Below are 26,793 nucleotides of genomic sequence, written 5' to 3'. Positions count from 1 at the left end.
TTGTGTCCCAGTCCTGCTCAGGTGTGACAATTTTAGCAATTGTGCTAAAATAGCTTTTACTCATGTTAGCTTCAGGATAACTTTTTCTGCGCGCTCTCTCTCCCTCTCTCTTAATAAGAATATTTGGTTTCAGTGAACCATGCTGGGAAGGTGGAATGAGACGGGGAGTGAGTGGCAACTGGGGCAAGAGTGGGAGGACATGGTCCTAAGAGGGGGGGCAGTTGGATGGCGTGTACAGAGTCTCATACTGTATTTATTGGGGTCATGGCTCCAAAAAGGTTGAAGACCACTGGTATATCTGTTTCAAGAGCTGGTGATCAGCCTTCCTGGTAAGCTGTGTGGCCGTGCGGCTTGGATTGAAGCCCTGCACATCTTCCCTTTTTGGCGCTCTGGAGCATGATGATAATCACCAAGCACTCCAGAGTTGCCCTTCACAGCCACTGTAGAGTCCTACGTGCTCCTGGAGGGAATTGTTGGGAATGTTGTGGTGATGTGTGGTTTTTATTTAGGACTGCTTATGGGTTGTAATGTGTTATGAATATTTGGCTTGCTGGGGAGTGTGGGGGTTAAACATGAGAATGTTTTTATTAAATGCTCCTTTGAGTGCCTTTTTGTAAGTGCCTGAAATAATTATACAAGTCCATAACCAGCCTCTTACCAAGCTCCAAAGTGTGTTTTTGTTGTATTAAATGACAGAAAAGCAGGGTTCTTCCCACCAACCCACCCCTCCAGCTTCTTTTTCTTCCTGTCCTGGGCTAGCAGATGCAGCATTGCTCCTGAAATATGTCATACTCCACTATTTCTGGGGGGGGGTGGTCTGTGAGATAGGAGGTTGTCCTATGACAACCTATGTCCCGTGAGATAGGTTTTGTTGTTCTCTCCTGGAGAGCACAGTTTGCAGCCTGTGCTGTATGCATGAATCTGCCGTGTTTTGCTTATAACAGACTTTACCCTCCCCCTCAATTTCTTCTTTCACGTGACTGAAAGATGAAACCCGGTGAGCCAAAATTCTCTATGTGTTGCCTATGTGTTTTTCCTCCTGTGCTACTCAAGCAAAGAGTGCTTGGAATTGAGTACTGGTATTGGTTTATCACATAGAGCAGGGGGTGCCAAATCCTGGCCTGCAGGCCAGATCCAGTGCCTGTGCAAACTCCTCTCTGTGTGAACGGAGCTTACTGGTCCACAGGGGGAGCCTGCTATCCTCGCCTCCAGTCTCCCCAAAAGTGTTGCCCAGCAGCTTCCACATTCTGCCGCACCAGCAGGCTCTGCGCCTGAATCTCCAGGCAGACGTGGCTGGGTGTTGTGAACTTTGGGGGCAATTGTAGACAACGATCAAAGGCTCCCCAGCAGAATGAGGACATGGTAAGCTCCAGTTGTGCCTGGAAGCGTTTTTCCAAGATGCAGCTGTCCCAGCTTTGGAGACCATTGATATTGGGCTTATCCACACTATGGACTTCCAGGTGTTCTACCTGTTTAACCCTCTTCCCCAAAGAATCCTTGGAAGTGTAGCTTGGTGAGGGCGCTAGGAACCCTGTTTAAAGAACTCCTCGCTCTTCATCTCAAGATCTACAGTTCCACAATGAGAGAGGGAATGATGGTTAAGCCAGTTTAGGTCTGTAGTGTAAGGATGCTCTTTGTTGGAGACCACTCGGAACTGGTGGGTTTGCTGTGAAGAAATCTTTCTCCCAGTCCCGTTCTGCTTCGGGAGCCTTGGTGTCTGGCACTTTGTCATAGTCATATTATTTGAGTTGTGGTTGAAGCTCTGGCTGGAAGGCCCGGGATCTAGTCAATCAGTGGTTGTGAATCTGAGCACAAAGGGATGCATCAAAATGAGTCTCAAGCGCACTCCAGTTAACTCTGAATTGACAGTTTTTCTTGTTCTTTTTTCCCCTTTGTCTTCCTCCAGTACACCTCCAGCATGAGAGCCAAATACCTTGCCACCAATCAGCCTCGGCCGGACTCTGGCAGTGTGCATTAAAAAACAAAACAAACTAGGACATGTTTAAGTAAAATGTGGAACAAAAGTGCCAACTGCTGCTGCCGTATCCTGTCCTCGCAGAACAACCCTGCTTTTCCCCCCCGCCCTGAATCCAGCTCAGTTGCTTGTCCAGCTTCTCCCTCACATTCCCTCTCTGGCCTGGTACACATTCCCTCGGGCAAGACCAGGCGGAAGCTCATTGCAGAGGAAGGCCATGCTTACTTGCACCTTTGTGTATTTGTGTGTGCGTGTAATGGGAGACAAAGTAATGAATACGCATGCATGCATACGCTTGCAGGAGCCTCGCCAGTCCATCTGTGTTGCCCCTTGGAGTGTGGGGGGGGGGACAGCTTTTTTTCCAGCAACCAATCAAGAAATAGTTTACAAGCAGTTTTCCATCTTCTTCTCTTGGCCGCTTTCTGATTGGTCAAGGATGGGGGGAAAAAAACCATCTCATCAGCTGATCCTGAGAAGATGGATTTTCATCTCGCAAAACACCAATGGATAGAACATGCCAATGCAAGGAAGCCACCTGTTTTGCAGTGTGCACAATCATGAAGCTCCTGCACGCCTACCTTGTTCTGCACATCGTTCCTCTCTGTGCTGTTCTGGAAAACCCGCCCCCTTCTTGCAGGATCCATGGATTTTCTACGCAGTATCTGGAGCACTGATTCCTCCCCCGCTCCTTTTTGCGTGGGAAGGCCTGCAGATTCAGTCCTCCCCTTCTGTGATTATTGAATACTGCCAGTACAAGTTTACTTGCCTCTCTTTGCACCTGGGCTTAAACTCCTGGGCAAGCTTCCTGCCACCAGAAGCTCTATGTGCTCAAGGACACACTCCATCTGTGAACCTGCCCGTGCTAATTTTGGCACCATCCTTTTGTAATAATAGTAGTAGTTGATTGACCTCCTTTCAAGATGGATGTACAGGCATCAAATTGAAGTGTTTCTGTTCCCAAAATGTTCCAGCAACATATTTACAGGGCTTTCTAAGGATGGAACGGGGAGGAAATATTTGTAAGCGGCACTGAAAGAATAATAGGGTAGCCTCTCCCCTGACTTGAGTTAACCTGTAACAAAAGTAAACAAGAATGTGATAGCAAAGGGGGTCTCTAGCCAAAGCAATGGCACAGTAGAGGGCCTCACCTTTTTAATATTGTCTCATCTGGGTGTTGGGACACCCGGATCCTGGAACTCTACAGTTAATTGGAAGATTTATGCTGCTCGTACATCCCAAGATTAGAAAGCAAAGCAAAAGTGAAGTACTGTAGATGTCGGAAAAGGCTTGGGGCTTTTTGCCCATCATACTAACCACTTGGCTTTTAGTTGCACAAACCTCATGTGCCCGGATTCTAATGTTGTCTTAGTAAGCTGTGTGTGGGCAGCACAGATCAGGTAGAAAATTTGAGGGAGAACATGTCTGAGGGCCCAATCCTATCCAACTTTCTCGGGCTGATGGAACCATGCCAATGGGGCATGCGCTGCACCTGGTGGTGGTGGGGAGCTTTCATGTAGGCCTCCTCAAGGTAAGTGAACACTTGTTACTTTACCTTGGGGTCACGTTGGTGCTGGAAAGTTGGACAGCATTTGGCCCTAATTCATGCACCAGGAAAGATCTCCATGTACAGGGAAATGCCAAACAGGGCACACCTGCAGGCCTTTCACATTAAATGGTTGGATCCTGTGTCCCATGTGACTGACCTACAAGGAATGACCAGGCAAAAATCTTGGCAAAATCCCTGCATTGAGAGCTGAGAGAAAAAGTTGTCATCTGGTGTTCATCTTTTGTTGATGCTCATTGTGGTTTACGTAAAAGGCATTGCTAGTTTGAACCTTGTGACCAGTCTCTTCCCTCAAGACAGGATTGCAGAACTTCCCAAGACTTGCAACCCATCGTATCTCCACTTACGTTTAGCTTTTCGTCGAAAGATGGGTTGCCATTCTGTTGCGCATTTTGCACATTCCAGGGAAGATCTGCCAACCTCCACGTCAGAAAGAAATGTCTTGCTCTAAGAGGTGCAGAGATTACTCTGTTTCTTATTGAAAAAATGGAGAATGCCTGGGACTGTGGGATCTGTGGGTGTGGCACTGTAGGAACATAAGAACAGCCCTGCTGGATCAGGCCATAGGCCCATCTAGTCCAGCTTCCTGTATCTCACAGCAGCCCACCAAATGCCCCAGGGAGCACACCAGACAACAAGAGACCTGCATCCTGGTGCCCTCCCCTGCATCTGGCATTCTGACCATTTTTAAAGGAAAGGAAGTTCCCTTGTCACTTGATTTCCAGTCATTTATTATGGATCCTGCAGTTGCCTGTAGCTTTGCATACAGGCAGCATAGTAAACTTTTTAAAGTACCTCTGAATCTAAATTAATAATATGGCATCTAAAATCCTTAAGAGGGACCACTAAAACCAGTCATAATTTCTCATTGTACATAATACACTTCTACCCTGTTGAGAGAGAACTATCTGCTATCAGTCTGGCTCCAGACACGGGCCGTGTCCTCATGGAGTGGACTGTTTGTGTATAACTCAGCGAGTAACCCAGGCTTGTCGCTGTGTGTACATCTAATCTTGACTCTCGGATGAGTATACCTCTTGGGTGGACGTGTTTTTCAAAACACCTCTTTGCCCATGCCCTGTTTAGGTGTGCTTTAAAAAAATGCTCCTAAAAAGACCCAAAAGGTGCTACAAGACCTTCCAGTAACCCTAGGAAAGCAGCCTTAAAATTGCAGGGTTTTTTTTAAATAGCATAGCCGTTGTTTTTAAAAGCAAGTGTCTTGAGGAAGGTAAGCATTTAAAAGCAACTCTCTTCGCCTTTCCTGTTTTTTCAGCAGAAGAAAGGGGGAGGGTGTCAATTGCTCCAGTAAGTTCTGTCCATGTTGGTAATAAAGAAGGACCAATAAGTACAACAACCACTACTATATGAATTCCCCGCCTGAGCTTCCTTCCTTCCAAGGCATAGCTCCCACTGGTGCTGTGAAGAGGAATTTCCAGCAGGGTGCGCTGTAGTATCATGAATCGCAGACTGGAGAAGCGGACTCCTAGGAGGAAGCCATATGGAAATCTGCAGGGGCAAGCTGTGTGGTCTCCCATCTACTGCACAGATTCCATCTGGGCCATTACAGACTTGGAATGACTTTTCCAGCTTCCTCCAGAGAGTCACTGCACCCAACTGTTGTATTTGCATGTGATGCAGGACTTGGCGTGTTTTAATTAACGTGGGGGCGAGACTCGCTTTGTTTTTTAATGAAACCTTTTTCAATATATATATATAGTGGTGGCATCAACAATGCATCACGGAGACCTGGAGCTGGTCTAGACAGATCCATTTCAGAACAAGCTTGTGTGGTGGTTCACACGGGCATGAAGAGAAGCGCACACAATTGCGGCCTGCCGGCGAGATGACCCTGCGCAGCCTGAAGCAGGCACGGTTGCAGCAGGTCTGTGGAATGGGCTTCTCGGGAGTCGCCGTCTTCTTCCTCTCTCCCCCCACCTCCCTGAGCCAGCTCCTAACTAGATAAAACTTCAACCACTGACTTGACGGGGCTTATCTCTTAGCTGGCCACGGTGCCCGTCGGGGCTCTGAAACATTTTTCATATAGCAAGCAAACCTGCAAAGAACTCTTAATTTTCTCTTTCCTAATTTGTATGCGTTTTTAAAGTAATGTGATGAAAATCTCGACGCCATATTGTTCGGAATGTGTCCCGGCCGACTTCGTCAGCAACTCTGAACTGTTTTTCAAACACCATCACCGTGAGCATTGACTTTGTACCCCTGGAGAAACAGGAGAATCGTCGGTAGGGCTGCCGGGCAGAACTTTGAGGAGGAGGCAGTACCTTTTGAAATGACTAACTGGAGCGGTAAAGACTCTTCCCCCCCCCCCAGCACATACGTGGCTATCTGCTTGTCTGGTTTCTTTGGTTGATTCCCCCGCCCTCTTCCCCAATACCCTGGCCGTTGTCACAGCACTTTTTCCGTTTCTTTTTTTTTCTTCAAACTCGTGAACCGAAAACCGTGTCAAGCACACAAAACATCTCCACAATGTGAATTGTAAATAGCATGTTGGACTCTTGAAGTGTCCAGTGTTCAAGACTGCATTGTAATCCTAAAAAAGAAGAAAAAGGAAAGTGAATCAAGATTGGCTGTGAAATCTTTTTTTTTTTTTCCTTTTGATTTCCTCTTTTCCTTTTGTGTGCTGTCTTGAAAATAATAACTGTGGTGTTTGTATCCTGTGTGTGATATTAGCTGACTCCATTTTGAGTTTGCTTTTGCTGATTTTCAACAAAAGGGTTCAAGGTGAGAACTTTCACCCACCTCTGAGGAGCTGGCCCTCTCTTGACTCCATCCCTTCTTAAAAAACCACTTGGAAAATACTTTAATTTAGTGCCTCAAGTAATGCCAGCTTAGAAGTGATGGAAGTATAGGTTGCTTTGCACCTGGTCTGCTTGCATTGGGGAAGGTACAAAATGAATCATATCCCTCACTGAGGACTAGTTCCTCGTGTACCCCAGAAATCTGTGAAGCAGGGGAGAATTTAAAGTAACATTTAAATAGACTTTGTGCACCAGGAATTGCTGTTCAGCGGTTAGACCTGCTGCTTTGTTGCCTGCAAAGTCAAGCAGCACAGTCAAGCAGGCCTGGAGCTCCAGAGACTCCTGTTTGGTTTCCCCACGCCCACTTGGAATGGCAGAAATTATGGCATTTGAATGTGCCTGGTCAACTTTGGGAAGAGATACCTTAATGGTAAAGCACTTGCTCTGCAGACCTTCCAGGTTCCATCCCTGGTGTCATCTAGATAGGACTAGGAAAATCACTGACATCCCTGTGTTAGACAGCCCTGAGGTTGACATTCCAGTGATACAATTCAGCTGTGCGCATGGCTTGGTGAATAACTCTTCCAGGCAGTTCCCAGCAGCTTGTCATGTGTGCTGGTGCACAGCGTGCTATAAATGCAAGCCTCTGTTTAGTTTTAAACTACTTTATCTTCTCCCTTGGCTTTGGTTGCAGAGGAGAATCTTGGTCCCCTCTGCTATAGGTTTACCATCCTCTGCAAAGGAAAAAAAAAATGAGTTGTTGACTGCCTTGCAAATGTTTTCTGTCCCAGGTGCAGCTGACCTTGAGCAACATTAGTTGAGAAACTGAGATTTTTCTACTCCCCACCATTCAAACCTTGTCCCATAAATACTGGAATTCTCAAATCTAACGTTCTGTGGTGGGGGAGCAGAAACCCATGTGGTGAATCTTTCCTGCAGGGCTATCTGGATCAATGAGTACTCTGTTGCCCCTCGTTCTCCCACCCAGAGATTTTTCTTTGGCTCTAACTTCCATCTCACCCGCTCATGCCGTGACTGCATGGCTGTGCATTACAAAGGGGAAAGGTCATGCTCAAGTCCTTGGATGCCTATAGAGTAGCTCTTCAGATCCTAGTCATGCATGATGGTATACAGTTTGCCATTGTGTGATCCCTGGACTTGCTAGAATTTGAATCTTGGCTTGTGGTGCTGTTGTGCCCTCTAGTTCCCAAGACCTCTAAGGAATAGGCTAATGATGAGCTGAGACTCTTGCGGGCTCAGAGTTTAAAGGTGTGTCGCTACTATGAAAGAGGTGGGAGCCCAGAAGTGGGGACTCCTTGGATCTTAGTGTTGCTTTCTTGTATCTTGCTATGTAAACGTTGCAAGGGAAAGGTCCAGGGGGTACGTGAGATCATGTAACCTCAGTTTTCCTCTCTGTAAACTGGGAAGACTAACCTTGCCCATCGATGTGAAGTTTTTCTTTTTTCTTTCTTTGACATCCTACCAAGAAAGATGCAGGTTGTGTGTGTTCCCCCCCCCTCCTAACTTATTTATTTATAACTCTGAAATGGTGCGCTTCCATTTTGGGAGTGTTTGGACCACACCAAAATCTTAAGACCCGTTTACCACGACCATGACACAGGCAGCAGTGTGTCAGCTCCACAAGAGGATTGCTGTACTCCGTCAGGGTCCTTCCAGGTGCTTCGTGTACTCAACACCGTCTCCTCTCTATGCAATGCTGGTTCTCCTATTTTGTCCTGCCCCTCTCCCTCCCCACAGTTCTGTCTTCTCCAAGAGCATTGAAATCATGGGCAAGAAAGATGCCAGGCTGTGTGCGTGTGTGGGGGCGGGGGGTTAACCCGGCAGCCTTTGCATCAAGTGTTTGTGGCCAGAACTTGCAGCGTGTTTGCCAGCTTCCTCAATAAGCCATGCAGCTGTGCTTTTTAGTTGCAGTCCGGGCTGGCCAAAGACCTTTTGGTGCTTGAGATAGCAGTCCAAATGCTGCCTCCCTTTGCCTGGTGATGTCCCAGAGTCTGCTCTCCATCTTTCTGAATTGGAAAAGCAAGAGGGGGCTGCATCCAGCCAACCACTTGGGAACATTTCCCCTCCTGCACTGCCCCCTCATTCTTTTCTGATCCAGGGAGCGAAAGGAAGAAAGAGCAATGGAGGGGATGGAGTGGACAGAGAAAAGTGCCCTCACCAGTTGGCTGCCTGAGACAACCACCTCAGTCATCTTCAGAAGTGCCAGCCTGAACGCTGTTGATGTGCACTTTACTTATCAGATGGTTGTGTGCTATCCCTGTGCTGTGAAAAGTTTCACCTGTTTGTTTCTGCACATCGATCTGCTGTGAATGGCACATCTTCAGGTCAGGCTGGCTTTTTCCTGGTCAGTTGGCAACCCCACTTGCAACTCTTGTCCCAGATTCCTGGTTAGCAGGAGGGGGTTCCCTGTGGATTTAATTTTCTGACTGGGCACCAAACCATACCGGTGAAGACTTAAATGGCCCTTTTAATTCAGATTTTGTGTTAAACCACAATGGTTGTATATCATACCACATATATATACATATAATATAAAATATATAATTTTTTTAAGCCTTTGGACATACCTGATTCTTTTCAAGTGTTCTACACTTACCCAAAAGGTTCTTAAAATTGGGGGGGGGGGGTTAAGTGAGGAGTGAGCCCAATTTTTGTATCTTTTTTTTTGTATCTCTTTCTTTAATTGTACTGTAGCTTTTTTTACTGGGTTATTTTGTTTGCAAATACTAAAACAAAATTCTAAATGTAATTTCTGTGGTTTCTATTCAGCTTGGGTTTAATGTTTTAAAATAAACAACTTGGGCAAAAAAACACAAACCACTGGACTGATGAGTCATTTTTTATCATTGTTTTAAAATGCATTCTGTCTGATGTTTAACTTGATTTGTATAATGTTTCCTATAACTAGGGCTGCGTATAGGAGGGGGAAAAAACCCACACCAAACCACAGAGGCCTACAGCAGGGTAACTGACAATCTGTACCAAGGAACTGCAGAAGGTACAAGGTTGGTACAAGAATTTTCTGTACCACAGAATGCAGAAGGGGGGATGAGTAGCAATGAGTACTTGATTTGCATGTAGATCAGTGGTTCTCAAAAGTTTTTTTGATGCCCAAGAGGCCTGCTGCTTCATTTATAAATGCCATTGGATGTGGCTATAATGGTGATTAGTGCTCCCTGCCCTTGTTTAACCCTTGCTGCACATCACCTAATCTGCCCTGTCAGTTTCATGAGCCACCAAAAATTGGGTCATGACCCATTGGTGGGTCCCAGACCCACAGGTTGGGAGCTGCTGATTCCACATTCTGTTTCCAGCAGCATTCCCAGGGTAGGACCAGGAAAGTTCCATCCACCCACCCCCACCTGGAGACCTGCTATCTCAGTATAAACACGGCAGCTTCTGGTGCTAGACCAGATTCCTGTGGTCGGCGGTAGTTGGTCATGTATAGATTTTTCAGAATGCTAAATTCTTTGCAGTCTTAGGATGGGACAAATATTGGCAATATTCAGAGCTGTAGGGTTGCTTGCTGAGTCTTTCAGCTGGGCTTGGTGAGAGGGGTCCAGCCCTCACTTCCATCAGAGGATGTGGCTCTACTAGATTTTTGGAGCATTACAAACCTAGCTCACAGGACATCTTATTTCCTAGTAGAATTCCCATACGAATCTCCACATCCAACCTCCTATAGAATAGTTAGGGAGTTTTTAAAGTGCTGCAACCTGAGGTTTTCTGCTTCCAATTCATACATATAGAAAAAGCATTTGAAATATGTTTTTCTTGTCATTTTCCACCATGGTTTTAGCACCCGAGTTTGATTTTATGCAGCATGTCTCTTTCCCCAAATGAACACAGAAGCCAGTCATCTATCAGCCAACAAGCTGCTTTTATTGAAAGCAAAGGAGATGGCTACCACAGGGTTTCTATGGCAACAATCAGGTTTAATTCCCTGAGAACACATTTTATTCTTGTTATTCCCTCCCCTTCTATTTTTCCCCATTCTCTTAAAGACATATATACTACTTAATGAAAAGATCCAAGCAATATCCCAGATACTGGGACATTATAAATTAAGAGCAATTGATAGTTACAAAAGGGGTTCTCCCCCCCCTCCCATTTCACTCTTTAGAAACAGATTTATATAGAATGTTTCTTTTCTGATCCACAGAAAAAAAAAAATGCAACATCGAAAACACAAATATACACATTGACAAGAGCTACAAAGATTAGTCTTAAAAGGCAGCAAGTAAATAATACTGTTGCATAAGTTATTTACAAACTGTACCCACTATGGGCCACTTTTTTCATTTAGAATGGATGTTATCTCTCTCTGGTTCTCTGCCCAATTTCTATAAAGCAATCCAAGAGAGAAAAAATTCAGTTGGGGGGAGGAGAAGACAAGACCGTGAAGCCAGGAGAGCAGTTCAGCAGAACACCCATTTTTCTGGAGATTCAGGAGAGATGGTTAGAGAGCATCACAATCTACCCTTCTTTACCGTTTTGCCCCAGTGGCAAAGTAGGGTGGTCTATGATGACCATCTCACAGAATACTATTCTAGAAGTGGTTCTGGCACCAAATTTACATCCCCAGATATGCCCCATGATCAACCTGTAAATAGGTTTCTGGTTACTTGATGAGCTATATAGCCCAGTGTTTTTCAGCTTGTGGTACACATACTACCAGTGGTACTCATGACTTCTAGGGAACACCCACACCTGGCAACAAGACCATGATGCCACACTGAAAACAGCAATAGGATGCTTGGCTGGGCAGAGCTCCAGCACATGGTTATTGCATGCTTGAAAAAGCCTGCCTGCTTGCCCTGAGTCTCTTACCACTGTCTGTAGCATTGTCTAGCCCCCAACCCAGAAGCAACTAGCAGTGATGTAATCGCCAGTTACTTCCAGTAGTATTCAAGATAGTTAGACCGTAAGTGGTACATGGGGGGACAAAGGTTGAAACACTGCTGTAGCCCACACCCCAATTACCTACATAAGTCTGCTATGTATGGGATGTGGTGGTCTGGACTGGGACAACAAAACTAGCAGGAGAGATTAGTGGTGGACAAAAACCAAGTGGACAAAATAGAGGACAAAACCCATAGGTAGTATTCCATCACCTTGAGAAGGTGCTCCAGGGAGAAGCAGGAACCAGGCAGAGATGCTGCACTGAAGGGAGAGCTGACTGCTTTAATAGAACTTATTTCATATGCAAAATCTCACCTCCCCACCCCCTTTACTGAATATAGATTTCTATAAAGCCAACAGGCCTTTTTGAACACCTGATTAAACCTGGTGTTGCATCTTGATCAAAATTGCATTGGCTTCTCCTATATCTTCAGAAACAGAGGCAAGGAGGTGATAAAACACACCAGTTAGCATCCAGGCCTGGGGCTTCCCTCTCTGCAATTTGTCTCCCTTCAGTGCAACCAAAAAAAAATAGCTGAGAATCCAAGAGACCAGCTCTGAATGCAAATATATATATATAAAAAACCAAGAAGCAGTCCTCCAGGACTCAAAAACAATTAAAAAATATGAATATATACACATAAAAACTTTACTATGTAAACCTTCATCTGAAAAGTTATCCGGAGCCTAACAAGCCAGGACTAAGAGAGAAAGAGAACTGCAAGGGCTAGAAATAGGGAAAAATAAGGTGGAAAAGGAAAAACTGGGAACATGTGATCCAGCCAAAAAAAAAAAAAGGTAAAGCGCTTTTCCATCCAGTCAATTGCAATGAGTGGGAGTTTAGACCCACACCAGATGTTTCCCAAAGAAGCCAATGGGAATTTAAGTGCTCAGTGTTGGCAGGACTGAGTCCTTTTTGTCTTTTCTACCAGATACTGGTTTTTAAAAAACTTCAGTGGTAGGGGAGAGCAAAAGGAAGGAAAAGCAAAGACACTTGTAGAAAGGGAACGAACGAACCCAGCTCCCTTCTACAAGAATACTGCATAGGACACGATGCCCAGGCTTGTTGCTTGAAAGGGGTGATTTACACCCATATGCAGCCTGCCAGAACCACTCGACAAAGAGGCAAGGGCTTAAGAAAAGTTCTTCCCACTTACTAACCCATCAAAAAGGGCAAACAGTAGGGGAAGGGATGGATACTGAGACTATAGATACTGAGACTATAGATCATAACCCCCTTTAGCCTGCCTAAAAAGGAATAGGATAGCAAGGGGACTGAGGGGGCCGCACAGCAGCCTATAAACACACAGCACACTGTGAATTAACCACAGTAATTAAGAGCCAATCGCTTCACAGCAAAGGTAACACACAAGCACACACGCAGGTCCCACGAGTCCTTCGGATACCGGGGAAACTCGGGACGAGGTTAAGAAGGGGATGCGTCTCCTCTTAGTAAACGACGTTCGGAGGACACCATGGAGTGTTGGGGTAGAGCAAGCAGTGGACTGAGCGGAACCTGCAAGAGACATTGGGGTCATCAGCAACTCACCGCGAAATCAACAGCGCACGTTGTCATCGTCACAGCAGGTTAGACCATTTCATTCGGGTTGATGAACTTAACTAGGTGGGGCAAGTCAGTTATGAATATGCTGTGTGATTAAATGAGGAGCCACCTTTATAACTGACCAAATTGGCAACCGTGGAGGTCACATGTGGGCCATCTGGACCAGCCACTGACTAACCTGTCAGATCCCTTTTAAAGCCATCTAGCCAAGTGGTCATCGCCACATCTTGCAGCTGCAAATTCCACACACTGTGGAATTTCACCAAATCCAAACTATTCCATGTTTCTCTGAATATGTCCATGTTTATTAATTTTGATGCCAGGGTTTCAAAAATGCCTCTATTTCTGGCATGCCATAAGAACAGCCCCACTGGATCAGGCCATAGGCCCATCTAGTCCAGCTTCCTGTATCTCACAGGGGCCCACCAAATGCCCCAGGGAGCACACCAGATAACAAGAGACCTCATCCTGGTGCCCTCCCTTCTATCTGGCATTCTGACATAACCCATTTCTAAAATCAGGAGGTTGCACATACACATCATGGCTTGTACCTCGTAATGGATTTTTCCTCCAGAAACTTGTCCAATCCCCTTTTAAAGGCGTCTAGGCTAGACACCATCACCACATCCTGTGGCAAGGAGTTCCACAGACCGACCACACGCTGAGTAAAGAAATATTTTCTTTTGTCTGTCCTAACTCTCCCAACACTCAATTTTAGTGGATGTCCCCTGGTTCTGGTGTTATGTGAGAGTGTAAAGAGCATCTCCCTATCCACTCTGTCCATCCCCTGCATAATTTTGAATGTCTCAATCATGTCTCCCCTCAGGCGCCTCTTTTCTAGGCTGAAGAGTTCCAATACTGCCACCAATAGTGTAGCCAGCAATTTTTGTGTTACACAGTGAATGTGTTTGTGAAGCACTTCTCTTGTCTGCAGAATGATGATTCTTCAGAGCTATGATGGAGAAGGCACATTATTCACAGATTTAATTACAGAATCACACAATTGAAAGGGACCTTCAAGATCATCAAGTCCATCCCCCTGCCAGAACAGGCTTTCCTTGGCTGCAACATCCCCAGCAATTCACTGATTAAAACTGATGCAAACTCATACCCTTGATTGACTTTTTTTTCTCCAGTAATTGTCCCTCATCTGTGTAAGTTCTAGGTTCTTCGGGAAAACTAAGTCTCCCAGTGGAAAAAGGGAACCTGCACTTGTGTGCCCCTCCTCAGACTGGGAGTTGCTGCTCACCTGGACGGATCCTCCTCCACGGAGAAAGCACCTTTCATATGAATGGAGTTTCTCTTGTTTTCAAACATTCCGTAGCTCAGCGTCACCTGTGGAGGGGGGGGAGAATGAAGCACAAATGTTATCAAAGGTTTCTGTCCCTCCAGGCTTAAGACGGACAGCATCAGCGTTTGTCAGACTAAGGCACAAATTTATCTCATGCTCAGTTAAAAACAGGACCATTGAAGACTCATGAGAGAAGAATGCTTTTAGTAGATCAGCAAACACACAAAAAACCATCAGAGGATGTGGGCAGGGTCAGCAGCACACATGTTCTCTATTCACACTTCCTGTGCAGTGTCCAGAAGAAAGTTCAACTGCTCTCTTCCCCCCCCCCCCAGATCAGCAGTACAGATTAGTTCAGCCATATAGGACCTTCATGTTCATAGTATGGATTTCTGGGGAACAACCACAGGAGAGGAGTCTTGCCTTCATGCCCTGGTTTGTGGGCTTTCCAGAGGTATTGCTGCCACTATAGGAAGTGGGAAGTGGACAGGTCGATGAAAGTGTCGACCCAATGTGCAGCGGCAGTGAAGAAGGCCAATTCTATGCTTGGGATCATTAGGAAGGGTATTGAGAACAAAACGGCTAGTATTATAATGCCGTTGTACAAATCTATGGTAAGGCCACACCTGGAGTATTGTGTCCAGTTCTGGTCGCCGCATCTCAAAAAAGACATAGTGGAAATGGAAAAGGTGCAAAAGAGAGCGACTAAGATGATTACTGGGCTGGGGCACCTTCCTTATGAGGAAAGGCTACGGCGTTCGGGCCTCTTCAGCCTAGAAAAGAGGCGCCTGAGGGGGGAGATGATTGAGACATACAAAATTATGCAGGGGATGGACAGAGTGGACAGAGGGAGGTTCTTTCCCCTCTCACACAACACCAGAACCAGGGGACATCCACTAAAATTGAGTGTTGGGAGAGTTAGAACAGACAAGAGAAAATATTTCTTTACACACCATGTGGTCGGTCTGTGGAACTCCTTGCCACAGGATGTGGTGACGGCATCTGGCCTGGATGCCTTTAAAAAGGGATTGGACAAGTTTCTGGAGGAAAAATCCATTACGGGGTACAAGCCATGATGCGTACGTGCAACCTCCTGATTTTAGAAATGGGTTATGTCAGAATGCCAGATGCAAGGGAGGGCACCAGGATGAGGTCTCTTGTTATCTGGTGTGCTCCCTGGGGCATTTGGTGGGCCCCTGTGAGATACAGGAAGCTGAACTAGATGGGCCTATGGCCTGATCCAGTGGGGTTGTTCTTATGGGATGATAGCTTAGATCAGTGGTTCCTAAACTGTGCACCATAGCCGCAGGATATCCCTGGTGGCAACTCTCCCAGCCACCACCACCTTGGATCATGCAAAATCTTGTGTGATCCAAGATGGTAGCACCCAAATCTTGCAAGAGGTTGAGGACCACTGGACTAGACGGTCTGATTAGCAATGCTGCCCTTACACACTTATCCTGATTCTGCAAGATTTGGGTGCTGCCATCTTTGATTGCACAAGATCTCATGGGATTTGGGCGCTGTCGTCTTGGATCCCACGAGATTTTGCTCAGTCCAAGCTGGTGGTGCCTGGCTGAGCCAGGAAGGAAAGGCTGCAGGGGTGCAGCGACCCCAGTTAAGGTTGAGGACCACTGGACTAGATGGTCTAATTAGCAATGCTGCCCTTATATTCGTACCCTAACTCTGCCCTCTGCAACACAAGAAAGAAAATCCCAGTTGTGTTTTAGCTGTAACTACTACTAGGTTCCTTCACCACTTTTACTTTAGTGGTTACAAACACACATTCTAGATGTTTGGGCTTTTTTTTTTTTTTTTACCTGATTGTGAATCTCTGACTTGGGCACTTGGTGAAGGTTCTCCAGGTGGGAATGGAAAAGGTTACTCCGAATGAGCTTCACGCCCAGCACAGACTCTATGATGTATCCAATGGTGCAGTCATCAGGCAGGCGAATCTTTTCAGCCGTGCTCATAAAGTGACCACCACTACAGAGAGATTAGATAAGGAGACTTCAGTATGGTCATCAGATAGGGTGGAAAAACTTGTTTACCGCCTTTTTTTTAAAAAAAAACAAACACAACCCATCATTTAATATGAAAAGCATTGACAACACATAGCAATATTACATCAGCCATCACCTCCTCCTACCATTTATAGCAGGGGTGCTCAATAGGTGGATCGCGATCTACCGGTAGATCGCAAGGCAAAATGAGTAGATCGCGGAGCCCTGTCTCTCCAAACTGTTAATATGTCAGTTTCGTCCCCAGTATGTGGGGTGGGGAGAGAGGAGAGGCCTCCCGTGTGCTTCCTGAAGCATCTGGTGGGCCACTGTGGGGCACAGGAAGCTGGACTTGGTGGGCCTCCTGGTCCAGCAGGGGCTCCATACATCAAAGGGGGTGTCTGTCAGACGCTTCCTTCCCCCCTGGTAGATCTCCGGGCCTTGCTGGGTTTCAAAGTAGCTCTCGAGCCAAAAAAGTGTGAGCACCCCTGATTTATAGCGTATCAGGGATGGGCTGTCTTCATTCCAGCAGGATATAAGCCCTATATTTCTCTCCCCACCTCAAAAACTCCACTGATTTACAGTTACAAGAGTCACAATTCTCTTAAGTCACAATGTTAAGGCTCTCTTAACATTTAAGCTCAGTAATCCCAAGGATTCACTCTTAGTGAAGAACTTCAGAAAGACCCTTGCTGGATCAGACAAAACGCTAGCTTTTCCTTGCAAGAATCCCAGCAAGTGCTAGGTGTTCAGCTGGTCTGTGGTCCATCAGTGGACTTCATCTTCAGCTCATCGTGGTACTTAAGAACTTAAGAACCCAAGGAGGTCCGGGGGGCGGCTGCAAGAAATAGGGCCTTCTCGGTAGTGGCACCAACATTATGGAACTCCCTTCCCCTTGACTTGAGAATGGCTCCCTCTCTTGAGTGTTTTCGGTGAGGCCTGAAAACACTGTTGTTTAAACAAGCCTTCTGATTTCTGGCCTTCTTAACTTTTTTATACATCTTTTAGTTTTACAGGCTTGATTCCTTGGTGATCTGCTCTTTTAATCTGACTACTGTTTTTATGGCCTCTGTAGTGTGTTTTTAAATGTTTTTATCTGCTTGTATTAATGTTTTTAAAATCTGTTTTTTTAATATGTTGTTAGCCGCCCTGGGTCCCGTTAGGGAGAAGGGCGGGATAAAAATAAAGTTTTATTATTATTATTTATTTGAGCTCTCCTGCGTGTTTGTGAATGAGATGAACCCCAGGAGTTTGCAGGTAATTTGTGCATAGAGGTCTACAAGGACAGCTGCTTCTATCATCTGCTAGCTTGAGAGGCTGTGCTGCGAGTTCTGGTCCTGCCCAAATATGCAACTGCTATCTGCACTTCTTACCTAGCCCAGGGACTCATCTTCAGGGCCAATCCGCGACTGATGCAGAAACCAGCACCACCAGTGGCAAACCAAAAATGGACAGGATGCTGTAAGATCAAAAGGAACTTGGTTAAAGACTTCTCATTGCCTTTTCAGTGAATGATCACATATTTCAGATCTTTCCCAAACTTTGGGTCATGACCTGCCAGTAGGCTGTGACCTGATTTTTGGTGGGTCATGAAACTGGCACACTGATAGCTGACAAGAAAAATGTATTGAGCCCTATGGAAAAGTGAAACTGAACCCCGTGTGTGTGTTTAGGCAAACATGCCTTGGCCAAGCAAAGGGGAATGCAAAGAATGGTTCCGATCCGATGAACATGGAACTCAACAAATGCACCAGAAGGCGCCCCCTCCCACCATTGTAAAATGGATAAAACCAGAGGCTTGAAAGGCTGGAAAAGTTAAACTTTTTTGGTCTTGTAAAGCTAGGTGGGTCCCGACAGAGTGTCATTTTAGAAGGTGGGTCCTGGTGCTAAAAGGTTTGGGAACCACTGTAATAGGAGATATGGCCATTTCTTTTTTCAGAAAGGTGGTTGGTTAAATTCCTATCTGCTGATTAGACTTCCATCCCACCTTTAAAGTGGAGTAGAGAGAGTGGATAGAGGGGCATTATTCTCCCCTCTCACATTGCTGTGGAAGGGGCGAGTGGGAGTTGAGAGAGAGTCCTACCATCTTGTTCTCGCTGATCCTCTCCATGGCCTGGATGGGCCTGTCCAGGCTGGGTTTTCCAATGTAGATGTCCTGCGTGTGGAGGTAACTGGAAAGAAGCTTCACCAGCATCTGTACGTTGACATAATTGTCATCGTCCACATGGCAAAACCATCTAATGCAAGAACAAGAAAGAGGCAACAGTGTTAGGGAGAACTGCATGCCCCATGCTAAGTTATTCTCCGTGAGCCAGGAAGCCGCGTCTCCAGCATCACACATTCAACATAAAGCATGTTTTTTCCAGGCCCAGTGGTTTTATCTGGACTTTGGAATTTAGGAGGGGTGGTAGTTGAGTGACAGGGCAAGCAGAAGCTCTCCCAGGTCCTTGGGAGAAAGATCTTTGGAGAAAGATCTCCCAGGTCCTTGGGAGAAAGATTCTTGCTGAGAAAGATCCCCTCCCACCTGAAAATTCTGGGGCACCAGCATAGACCAGTGCTTCCCAAACTTTGTACTACCACCTCATCTTCTGCACTGGGTTGTGACCTGATGCTCGCTATTGCATAGCATTACTGGGGAACCCCCAGAGGTCACTTCTGGATTGCACCAGCCCACAACCCACTCCATTGGCCTCTGCAGGCCAAAGAATGTCTTGCAAAAGCAAACTGGAAGTTGCGGATGCAGACTGGAAGTCACATCCAGTTAATTCAAGGCATTCTGGGGCCCGCCAAGGTCAATGGAGAGGATCATGGGTTCACTGCAACCCAGAAAGTGGTCTCAGGGAAGCGCTTTGCTTGTAACTTAAGTCTGGTGACTGCTCGGAGTATTTCATTGGAAGAGCAGCCAATGAAAGAGGGAAAGAAAGGAAGGAAGACTACAACCCAGGCCACCCCCTCCTATTTGCATACTCTAAAGTAGACTCATTAAGCCCAACAAAGCCATTTAAAGATAATTGGCTTGACTGTGGCAGCTAGATGCTGGTAAGTGTGGAAGCAAGAAGAGTTCCTGGTTCCCTTACTTTCTTCCAGATTCAATGAACTTGTCGTATTCCACGGCCATCTTGCAAGACAGGGCCTGGCGGCTGTGAGCAGCAGAGCAATTCGTGTTGATGACATTTGCTGATGGAGCGAGAAAAAAATGAACAAGGTTAGCATTGCAAGGGTTCTACCTTCTCTTGTTCTAAGTAAATATGGATAGGATTAATGTAACATCAGCAGCAAACTGCTCATTGGATAACTCTTGACAGCCTAAGTTATTAACAAATACCCTTAGGCAAATGTCTCAGTTTGCCTTTTGCTGAGCCTGGTGCTTCTTCTTAGCTCAGGTCCTTTGAAAAAAGTTTCAAAGGAGTCACCTGAGCACTCCTGCTGATGGCATAACTGCTCCTGCTGTAGAAGACATGGACATGTAGAAGACACTCCCTCTTGGCCACTGATCAGGACTGGTGTGACTTTACAGTGGTCTCTTGAACTCATCAGCAGGGCATTGATGTCACAGCCTGCAGCATCCTCAAGATGCGTCTCTATGCTCCTAACTCTTTGATCCAGTCATTTTTCTTTGTTCCCAGGTTTACAACCTTCAGTGAGTATTAACTAAGCAGCATGGAACACACAAACTAGATCCTGTCTGCCCCCCTTGTTGGGGGGGAAAGAATGCCAGGGACAGCCTCTTGTACTCCTATTCATACAGCATTTTCCCATCAGCAGCCACCTGTTACTCACTGGGATGTCTCGAGGGGAATCAATTCAGGGCATGAATAGAGGGTATTAGCATGGGAAGAATAGAAAGACCTGACCCAGTCTTGGGAGGGAGAATGGCTGCTTAATAAACACTCACTGAGTAAGTTCTCCCCTTCCTCATTGCAGAAAGTTAATCAGTACACTGAGGGAAAGCGGAGAAAGATAATCTCTTTTCCATCTCCCTTATGTCCACCTTTAGATTGTAAACTCCTTGGGGCAGGGTCCTGGCCTTTAGGAAAATTCCATGCCTTTAGGAAAACTCCATTGATGTCTCAATCTCTCTCTCCCCCCCCCCCCCCAATAGGCATAATAAAAATAGGAACAACAAAAGTTACAGAAGTGAGAACAAAAAGGCCTTTGGAAAGCAATAAGAAGGCAACTCACCAGCTCTTTTCTTGAGTTCTTTGTCCTCCCCGTCTGTGAATATGAATGTCTAGGAATAAAACAAGAACATTGGTCAGAGAAGCTGCTAACTGGAAATGCCCAAAATGTCTGTGTTGATTCTGCAAATACTTACAGCACCATGTTTTCTACAAATTGCATGTTCTGCGCGCTTATCTGCAAACCCAGGTAATCCCATTGTCACTGGGGCAGGATTAAAAGGAAAGATTTCCCATGACAATTTGAATATTTGGCTAAGGCTGGCAATAACATCCCTGTGTTAGACTTCTGTCCCCCAAGTGTAGACTCATTTCCCCCCATATTGGGATGAGATTCCAGTTCCAGTTGGCAACCTTCAGTCTCGAAAGACTCTGGTATCGCGCTCTGAAAGGTGGTTCTGGAACAGCGTCTAGTGTGGCTGAAAAGGCCGATTCGGGAGTGACAATCCCTTCCACACCGGGAGCAAGTGCAGTCTGTCCCTGGTCTGTCTCCCTGGCTATGGGCCTTCCTTCTTTGCCTCTTTGCCTCAGCCTGTTGGCCACGTGTCTCTTCAAACTGGGAAAGGCCATGCTGCACAGCCTGCCTCCAAGCGGGCTGCTCAGAGGCCAGGGTTTCCCACTTGTTGAGGTCCACTCCTAAGGCCTTCAGATCCCTCTTGCAGATGTATCGCAGCTGTGGTCTACCTGTAGGGCGCTTTTCTTGCATGAGTTCTCCATAGAGGAGATCCTTTGGGATCCGGCCATCATCCATTCTCCCCCCATATTGGGATGAGATTATGGTTCAATATAATCTCACAATTCTTACCCCCACCCTCCCTTCCCACCAGTGGCAACCAATGGAGGAGGGAACCTCACAACATAATTTTATCACAATGCAGAGCAAGTGGTTCATTTTTTTTTTTATAGAGAGCCTCCTCCCCCCCTCCCACCATGGGCCATTTCTTGAATCTCTAAGGAGCAAACTAAATACAGTTTTCAGTTCTGCAATGGGAATGCTCAACGTCTTTTTACTCTTCAAAAAGCACCCACTGAGGGGGAAAACTGGTTCAAACTGGGGTCAGGTCACGGGTGGGAAGAGGGCCTAACCTGGCCCCCATGCCACAACCCAGATCCGATTCCCCTCCCCATACTGCTGTTAGACATAGACAACAGCTAAGCAGATAATTGCTTGGAAGTTGTCCCCTCTGCCATAAATAAAAGCTTCAGCAAGGAAACTTAAATTGGAGAAGGGGGGTGGCATCCCTGGGAAACTACTGTGACTTGATTGTTTCAGCATCATTTATAGCCATGCCCCCCAGGCATGTACTGCAACTGTCTAATCCATACACGAGCACCAAACGCACTTACGTCCTGAGCGGCACACCTGTTGTACTGCCCAGGTCCTAGCCTCCTCTAAGTGGCAGCCGTGGGGCTATCATCTTTCTTCTGGTGCCAAGTGGAACTTGCCCCTGCAAATAGGTGACAGCAGGCCCCACACTTATCTCTGTGGCACGAGCCTCGCCTCACCGGGTCATGTGCCCCCATCCCCAGGAGGCCAACTGATCTTGCTCCCACCCCACACAGAACCTCTGACAATGACAAAAAACCTCACATTCACCTCCAACGGTCACCCAAACAGGCGCCAAGGGAGTGGATGTGCCCCGCCTTCCTCTACCTGCCACCTGCCTGGCTCCACTCTTCTATTTACACAGGTAATTCCTGGCATCTGTTGACTGTATCTGCGGTTAGCCGGCCTGCTGCTTGCTTTGGATGGGGAGAGGCGAAAGGGGGGGGGAGAACAGGTGGGGAAAGGATCTGAAATTATTCAGAAGGCAGGAAGACAAAGAGACAAAAGGGGGGGTGAAGGGAACAAAGTGGGCAGCCAGCTGCCCAAAAAAGTTACTACAAACAAAATCAAGAGAAGACAAAAGAGTTGGGGGGGGGGGGGTCTCATATGACCTGGGAGTCTGCTGCTATCCCTCATTCCAGCCTGGGCAATGCTGTGGGTTTTTTTTCTCTGTTGTAAGAATGCACAGGCAGGGGGTGGGGGGGGAAGCGATAGGCTTGCTAACAATAGCTCAGATGTTCTCAGCCAACTTAATGGAAGAGGGTGAAACTAAGTTGGTGTTTGCTTCTGATTAGCATACAGCTGGGCTGGTTAACTGGGGAGTGGGGGGTGGAAAGAATGGAGGCCAAGCAGGGGACATCTACAAAAACAGCTTGGGTTGGTTTAAATCCTGGAGCATAGCTCAGAAGAACAGATCCTGCAGGAGCCCTGGAGATGAAAGGAGAGGATGTCATGGGGGCTAAGTGGAAGTGTCGCCTAATGGTTAGGGCTAGGCCTGCTCAGCTCACTGGGAACTCACAGTGGACCACTGACCCTCAACTCAACCTAGGTGCTCTCATATGTTGTGAGGGTGAAGAGCGTAAACTCTGAGCTCCTTGGAGGAAGGGCAGGAACTAGTACAATCTGTGGGCTTCTGCAGGGGCTGCCTGTATTAATTCTGCATTGCACAAAAGCACTCATGCAAAACTCAGCTTCCTGACTATTTCAACCTTGGGTTGTGTTATCAAAAACCAGGCTTCTAGTCCTCATGGCTGCAAAAAAACAAAAAAAAAACATGCAAAGGAAATAGCCGCTGAGCTCCAAGAAGCTAAGAGCAGGAGGTTGTTTGAGTGCCAAAAAGGATTTTTGGTGGCCAGGCATAGATTTTTCCTCTTTTTCATGACTAGCAGAATTGTGTCCTGGGAGGGGGGGGTGGGATTGGCAGTAGGTCTCTAGTCTTATACTGTATTTATTGAGGGTGGCATGAAAAGGGTGGCAGATCACCGACTTCCCAAGAGAAGGAAGCAGAAGTGAGGAAAAGGGGAGAGATCGGGACCTATTTGCAGCCCCCTCCGAGGGAATTTCATAGAAAGCAACATGTTTATGGGATTAGATCAGACGTGCTGCCTCTAGCCTACTCCCCAAAATAGCCTCTTGGTAATTCTCGGGTGGCTATTAATAGATCAGAGAAGATTTTTTTTGTCTGTTTAGGACTGACTTGCATTGAAATAGTTTGTCCTGAGGGTACCACCACCCAGCCTGCACCCCGGGGAAGGACGATGCAGCAGCAGCAGCCGACACTTTGCCCATATCTCCAACAGGAAGGGACTCTGCGGCACTTGGAAGCCAACTCCGGAAAGCCACAGCCTCCCTGCTCGTCTCCCTGCTGCCCGGGAAGGAAGGGTACAGCATGTCCGCAGCCCCTGGTGCTTCAAGAACAATCTTGGGCCACCCCCAGGCCCACCCCTTTCCTGCTCCCTGCAGGAACCCAGTCAGGAAACCCAATTAAAATCCAAACAAATGCGTCCCTCCTCTTCCCCCCCCCCCCCGAAATACAATCACTCACTCTTTTATACATGTAATTTGTCTGAGATTCTTAGAGCTGTGCTCAGCTCTGCCATAGGCAGGGCTCTGGGTTCCATTCTGCACAGGGCAGGCCTTAGGAGCTGCGGGGCCCAATTGGAAACATTTTGGGGGGCAGGGCCCCAGATTCACAGCCAAGGTCTCAGAAATAAAATGTATTATAGGCTTTATAACTCAATGGTAGACCGGAAAGCAATCCAAAAGTGCGTGTGAGTTCATGGACCAAATTGATTTTTATGTAAAATGGCATGCAAGACTAGAGCAGATAATCTTAGTGCCCTTAGGCACAGGGCCCAATTGGCTTAAAGCTGGCCCTGACTATGCTGAATATTCAGGGGACAGGGTGCAGGTAAAACTGACCTCACCTTCTTGGCTTTTCAGATATTCCAGAATGCAGGCATGGCTTGGAAAGGAGCACTCTCAGTAGGCTTCACTCTCAGTAGATAAACCCAGGTTTGTTGCACAGTGTATGCTGGCCTCTTTCACACATGACATTTTGCCAGTATACACCCAGTACACCATATGTGCAAAGGCAGCCCTAAAGAAAACCAGCTGGGCATAGAGCTTCGAGTGCGGAATTTCAGCTATAGCAAGACCCGGGGTCAAGTCGCCACTCACCGGGCTTACTTCATTTAACATGGAATTATGCGGGAATTTAATTCATAAGCCGTTCAAGCCTAAAGGCATCTTAACATGAATTCATAGGTGTTGGCTACAGCTGCCATGCGGTGGTGGGAACTCTGCACATGTCCAGAGGTAGCCCGGTAAGACTTGGGAGAGCCAGCAGATTCCTCAAAAGAGAAGACCACGGGCAGACCATGTTCCCCAGCCCTTGTCAAGGACATCCAAAGACATTACAAATGCCCATCTGTCCTAAGAAAGGTTAGAATGTCCGTCAGTCCGTCCCCAACAACTAAGGAGGGTTTTAAAAATGGATACAGAAAGAAAACTGATTTTTTTTCTTCTTCTCTTTCTGCTTACTCAGAGGCTGCATTGTCTGAGGACCCTGGCCTGGGGACACGCAGGAAACAGCATTGTTCCTGAAGGCTGCAATTAGAAGAAAGACAGGATGCCAAAGGCCTGTGTAGACAATAGTGGACACCCAAGGAGTACAACCTGGGAACAATGCAGCGTTACCCCTTAAGGCTGCAGTGGAACAGGCCTTCAGGGAGACACACGGAGTCCTACGGACATGCCATGCCCTTGTCCGCCAACCTTTCAAAAGGGCAAACTGTGCCAAGCCAGGCTGGCTTTCTCCTGGCGATGACCCAAGCTTCCAACCACTGGGCTTGACGTCTCCCATCACGGCCCTTCCCCTCCAAATGAGTCATGGGGAAACAGAGGCTCTCCTGTGTCTTGAACACTCCCTTCTAAAGCATCCCGTCAAGGATCCCTGCCCTTGCTCACTTGTACCGAAAGGTCTTTTGAGTCTGCCTGCATTGATTCCACAGTCACGGCCCCTGTAGTGACCAAAAAGCCAAGAGCCTTTGTCCTTGGTCTAGCTGCCGCAGTCGAGTCAAGGGGCTGAAGGTGATCTAAAAGGCACCAACATGCCCTTTAAGAGCTCATTGCAGCAACAGTTCACAAGGCATCCCTACTGGCTGAAATGTCAGGCTGCTTTAGCACAGGTGTGGGCTAGACTACTTACTGGCTTGTGGCATCTACTTTTTTTTAAAAAAACCAGAATCCTGAGGTTCAGCTATGCCAAGAAGCCAAACTGGTAGAGGGTGGAACCTGGTATAAAATAGTAGTTGGGGGTAGAGCTAATTCCCTACAGCACCCAAAGCGCAGGAATGACCTCACGTAGAAGCACAGATCTCTTTCCAAGTTACTATAAATTAGGAAATCTAATTTAGAAAAACGTATATATATATATAATCCAGTTCGTCAGCTTTACATTTTTATCCAGCCTTTCCTCCAAGGGGTACAGGACTACATCTACAACTGTTTCAACCTCCCTTTTATTTTTCACATTTTTAGACCACCCTCCCTCCAAGGAGCTCAGTTAGTTCCTCTCCTCCTTTTGTCCTCACAAAAAACCTTGTGAGGTAGGCCAGGCTGTTGCCAGGGAAGCTTCACGACTGAGCAGGGATCTGAACCTGGCTCTTCCAGGTCTAACGCCAAACCACCACACCCTCCTGGTTGTCTTTCAGATGAACCTGCACCAGAGGTGCTACTTCTCCACAACTTGGGAAGAGGTCTCATGTGTGGAGAACCATCTTAGGGGCACACAAGTGCACGCTATCCTTTTAGAACAAGGCAAATATACAGCTAAAAGGCCAAAGGGTGAATGTGACGTACTAGAGATGGGTACCATTAAAGTACCCATTTAGAAATGGGTTATGTCAGAATGCCAGATGCAAGGGAGGGAACCAGGATGAGGTCTCTTGTTATCTGGTGTGCTCCTTGGGGCATTTGGTGGGCCGCTGTGAGATACAGGAAGCTGGACTAGATGGGCCTATGGCCTGATCCAGTGGGGCTGTTCTTATGTTCTTAACTACAACTCCCAGGAGGCCTTGCAGGTCTCTTGTTCTCTGGTGTGCTCCCTGGGGCATTTGGTGGGCCGCTGTGAGATACAGGAAGCTGGACTTGATGGGCCTATGGCCTGATCCAGTGGGGCTGTTCTTATGTTCTTAAGTGGAACTATCCTCAGGCTCAACACAGACCATCCAAGCATGTGGTTCTCTTGCAGCTGCAGAAGGAAGGAAAGTTACCCTGTGTCAGTCTCTCACATGATGAGCACACTTCGCCCTCCTGTCTAATTTCTCCTTTCATTTGTGACTCATTTCACCTTCCAGTGGCAAAAGCAACTGAGCTACAAGCATCAAAAGCCAATTAAAGTTCCCAGACTTCACCAGCAATGCCCTCAACGCCTTCCTATTATGTAGCAAGCTGCAACTGTGCATGGAAATGGTGGGAGACCATAGTGGGGACAGGACTGACCGGCCCTTGCCCTCCACCATCACATTCTGCAGAGGCTTAAAACCCATAGTGGCAAAATAACTTCAGGAAGACAGGCAGAAAAGACAGGCACATGCACAAGAAAAAAAAAAGAGCTTATGATGGCAGAAATCTCCCCCACCCACTTGCTTCTGCACAGACAGCAATTTCAATTTAAGGAACCAAGCAAAGTACTGCGATCTGATGCAATTAA

At 46.8% G+C, this 26,793-nt stretch overlaps 2 protein-coding genes across 4 annotated transcripts in view; one reads left to right on the top strand and one right to left on the bottom strand.

The window, feature by feature from the left end:
- The window catches only part of TTYH3 (tweety family member 3), a 78,980-nt gene extending 69,867 nt beyond the window's left edge, over nucleotides 1-9,113 (top strand). Inside the window, exon 14 of one of the 2 annotated variants that reach the window (XM_066640368.1) lies at nucleotides 1,907-9,113. In XM_066640368.1, the coding sequence (XP_066496465.1) occupies nucleotides 1,907-1,978 (72 nt within the window). In that variant the 3' untranslated portion in view covers nucleotides 1,979-9,113. The remainder of the gene's footprint in view (nucleotides 1-1,906) is intronic. The other variant, XM_066640367.1, reaches the window with a different exon arrangement.
- A 2,678-nt stretch (nucleotides 9,114-11,791) lies between these two features.
- LFNG (LFNG O-fucosylpeptide 3-beta-N-acetylglucosaminyltransferase) overlaps nucleotides 11,792-26,793 on the bottom strand; it is a 28,689-nt gene continuing 13,687 nt past the window's right edge. The window contains exons 1-8 of one of the 2 annotated variants that reach the window (XM_066640630.1): nucleotides 22,190-22,206; nucleotides 20,256-20,304; nucleotides 19,151-19,250; nucleotides 18,157-18,310; nucleotides 17,447-17,532; nucleotides 15,894-16,059; nucleotides 14,032-14,117; nucleotides 11,792-12,734 (exon numbers count right to left, since the gene is read on the bottom strand). In XM_066640630.1, the coding sequence (XP_066496727.1) occupies nucleotides 12,668-12,734; nucleotides 14,032-14,117; nucleotides 15,894-16,059; nucleotides 17,447-17,532; nucleotides 18,157-18,310; nucleotides 19,151-19,191 (600 nt within the window). In that variant the 5' untranslated portion in view covers nucleotides 19,192-19,250; nucleotides 20,256-20,304; nucleotides 22,190-22,206 and the 3' untranslated portion in view covers nucleotides 11,792-12,667. Of the gene's footprint in view, nucleotides 12,735-14,031; nucleotides 14,118-15,893; nucleotides 16,060-17,446; nucleotides 17,533-18,156; nucleotides 18,311-19,150; nucleotides 19,251-20,255; nucleotides 20,305-22,189; nucleotides 22,207-26,793 lie in introns of those variants that run through there. The other variant, XM_066640629.1, reaches the window with a different exon arrangement.

Source organism: Tiliqua scincoides, chromosome 13 (assembly GCF_035046505.1).
Source record: "Tiliqua scincoides isolate rTilSci1 chromosome 13, rTilSci1.hap2, whole genome shotgun sequence".
In the NCBI taxonomy this organism is placed as follows: domain Eukaryota; kingdom Metazoa; phylum Chordata; class Lepidosauria; order Squamata; family Scincidae; genus Tiliqua; species Tiliqua scincoides.
Note: the sequence above shows the minus strand (reverse complement) of the source record. Positions and strands in the feature narration are given on the sequence as shown.